The sequence below is a fragment of the Cystoisospora suis genome, assembly GCF_002600585.1.
Source record: "Cystoisospora suis strain Wien I chromosome Unknown contig_2492, whole genome shotgun sequence".
NCBI classification, from domain to species: domain Eukaryota; phylum Apicomplexa; class Conoidasida; order Eucoccidiorida; family Sarcocystidae; genus Cystoisospora; species Cystoisospora suis.
The window spans coordinates 892-4,162 of NW_027155291.1; the positions used below are offsets into that span (position 1 = coordinate 892).

The following is a 3,271-nucleotide window of genomic DNA, read 5'->3' on the forward strand; positions in this document are numbered from 1 at the left end:
CTGTAGAGAAACAAGGGCAGGCACCTCCAACATGTGGATTACACCCTACAATGGATCGCTCTCAATATATGTATACATGTATATATAGATATGGATGTATGTATACTGTATATAGAGGTATTCTAACTGTACTTGCCACTCATTGAGAATCCTCGGGCAACAGCACTTGAGAAAACATGTCTATCCACTGCCTATCTGGATTCAAGCAGTCGATCGATCATTAATGTACCTGTCTACTATGCTTAGTGATATAGCTATCAGGTATCTATCTCTCTGGAATCTATCTACGAACTGACCCACGAGGGAGTCATAATACGGAAAAAGAGAGAGTTGTCATCCGTTTCTCTCTCTTCTTTCTTTCTTGCTGACTGCGTAGAGAGAAATGCAATGGACGACGAATGAGAGAGAAAGGGATTTACATTGCATGGCCCCCTCTCCCCCTTCCCCTCATTCACTTTTTCCACACCAGTCTCTGTACGTGTCTTTTTCTCCTCTTCTCTCTTTTTCTTTTCGAGTCTATCATAGGCTTCAGAGTGACCATCGAAGAAAAGACAAGCTTTTAAAGATAGATGTATATAGAAGAAAGCACCTACCATTCGAGAATTCGGATAGTAGCCTTCTTGATGCTCGTAGAAAGGAAGGAGCATTTCTTTTAGTATTTGAGATAGAGAGAGGGTTCTTTCTTACTCCACTCTTCTTCTCCAAAGAGACATACGCCTTATGCAAGTAGTAAAGGACAGAGGTCCCTTGGTATTCTCTCCTGAGACGCAGGTAGCTGCCTTGGGGGAGCCGATGCCGTATTTGAACTGTATGTACACTGCCCAACGAGCGAAGTGGTGTGAAAGTCTTTCTTCCTTTCTCTTACTTTTATCCGGCATAAATAAGAGGGAGAGCGCTCGCCGCGCAGAGACAACTTCCTAGAGAAAACGCGACGGACGGCCTTGATAACGTTCGCACCGGCTTGGCCGCCTCCCCCGGCCAGACAGATAGATGGAGACAGATGAAAAGATAGACAGAGAGAGATCGATAGATAGAGATGTAGATAGATAGCTGCGTGGCGACGAATGCAGAGCTTCTCTGTTGTGTACCTACACTATTGAATAGACAAGCAATTCGGGATGGAAAAATTTCAGACGGAAGAAGGAAGTCATCGAAGGCCACAACATCGAGTTCAAAGGTTTTCCCTCGGCTTCCTATGAAGGTCACCAAGACCCTAAACAAACGTCGTGTACGTAATACACGTCCACCATGAGAACTATTCTCGTTACTGGAGCTTCCGTCAGAAAGAAAAAACCCCAACAGCAGCAGCGGAAAGACTGCTTCAAATGAGTAGACAGACACTCGGACTGCTCTGCTCCTCCTCCAACGAGGTGTACGTTTAACCCGGTGTACAGCTAGGTGTATGTACACTGCGTGCCTCCCAAGTGTATGTACACCCACATCGTACAGGTGGCCATACACCGCACGCCACTGACTGTACACGGCACCTCGGCTGCTGTATCTCCACCAGAACGGGTCTCCTCTCAGGTGTATGTACACCGCCGTTCTGCAGATAGCCTGACAAAGTGCCTGGGGACCTCTCTTCAGGTGTCTGCCTACAGACCGTCTCTTTAGCCAAGGAAGGCCAGCAGTCACAAGAGCTTCTCCTCCTTTTCTTCTTTTTCTTCTTAGTCAGTGTGTATGACCAGACGAGTTCACTGACAAACGACCTCTCAATAGATTCACCTGTGATTTGCTAATGGACTACCACTACTAGCGCTTCTCTCATACTTCTCGCGATCTCTTTTCTTCTCTCTCTGTCTTCTTCTTCCTTCTCTTTCTCTTCTCGTGACAAGAGCAGCCAGCCAAGAGGAGAAAAGAGTATATGATCTCCTCTTTTACGTCATGAAAGAGATCTAAAAAGCAGCAGGCAGAGAGGGAAAACTCATCGCGGCAAAAAGAAGCATTCCTTTTCTCTCTCTTTCAAATATATTCTACACCTTCTTCTTATAATGATAAAGAATTGCAGCACTCACCCTAGCTCGCATTCGTATCGCCATCATACACATACTTCGCCTCTTCTTTCCTTCTTCTTCTTCTCTCGTCACCCCACACTTGTTGGTCTACCTTGAACTCACCTGTTTTCTTTCCTCTGTGCGGAACCTCTTACATCGTACATTCCTCTTTCAAATCAAGACATCCGCCCCATCATCTTCTCTATCAATCTTTCTCTCTCTCTTTCTCTCTGAACTTCTCTTTCTTGCTCCTCAACCTCCCCTGTCGTATCTCTCCGTCCATGACTCCTGCTTCTTTTTCTCTAGAAGTAGCACCTTCTCTTCTTCTCTCAGATCATCCGAAGGATCTTTCTCCCCTTCTCTTCTCTAGCATCATCTTCCCTTCTTTCTTGCTTTCTCTTCCCTCCTTTTCTCTCAAGTCACCTTTTCTTCTTTCCTTCTCTTCTCTCCTCTCCAATCGTCTGTCCCTCCTTCTTTTCCCCTCTTCCTCTCTTACCTCCCTCCCTCCCTCTCTCCCTTTCTCTCTCTCTCTCAGTCTATCTTTTACATCTTTCTTCCTCTCGCGCGCAGGAGCTCTCTGACTTCAGTGTTGATCGCCTGGGCCATGGGAGTTTCATCTAAAGGATACGGGGAAGACCCTCCATATTGAACGGGTAGATGAGCTCTTCCTATTAATCTCCGAAGATAAGGCTGATAGTCGCTAGGCCCTTGTTTCACATGGAGCTTTACAAAGCTAGGTAGGAGTAACTGTGTGGGCTGAATGATGACTTTCATCACGGACGAAGAATTGACTATTACGAAGTCCGACGTCGTTTCCCCTAAGAGAGGCTCGAGATCTTTCAGACCCGCTAGAATCGCTTTAAGAGTAGATAGGCCCCCGTTCCATAGAAAACTGGTTACATTTAGACCTCCTAAATCTAGAATGACTTTCATCTTCGCATCTCGTCGGCCGTCCATTTTCGCAAAGTATAAACTGCCGAGAAATCGTATGAACTCCATGATCTCTTCAGTTGAATAGGCTTGCAGGCCATTCAAATCGAACTTCCCTCCCTGCAAGAAGGATCATCACAGTGAAACGAACCACATGAAGCGCAATGAGAAAGAAGAATAAGGAGAAAAGAAGAAAGAAAGGAGGGAGATGCTGGAGAAGACAGATAGAGAGAGACAGATAGATAGATAGAGAGAGAGAGAGCGGGATGCGTATGGCCAACAAGAGAGAGAGATAGAGAAGAGAAAGAAGAGAGAGAAGTAAGTAGAGAGGAAGAGGAGAGAGAAGA

The 3,271-nt window shown here is 45.8% G+C and overlaps 1 protein-coding gene across 1 annotated transcript; it reads right to left on the reverse strand.

The window, feature by feature from the left end:
- Positions 1–1,146: 1,146 nt before the first annotated feature.
- CSUI_005184 (cral trio domain protein) lies at positions 1,147–3,196 on the reverse strand. The gene has a single exon (XM_068065363.1). It carries the CDS (start codon positions 2,991–2,993, stop codon positions 2,538–2,540), a length of 456 nt encoding a protein of 151 aa, XP_067922661.1. The 5' UTR covers positions 2,994–3,196; the 3' UTR covers positions 1,147–2,537.
- Between the last annotated feature and the right edge of the window lie 75 nt (positions 3,197–3,271).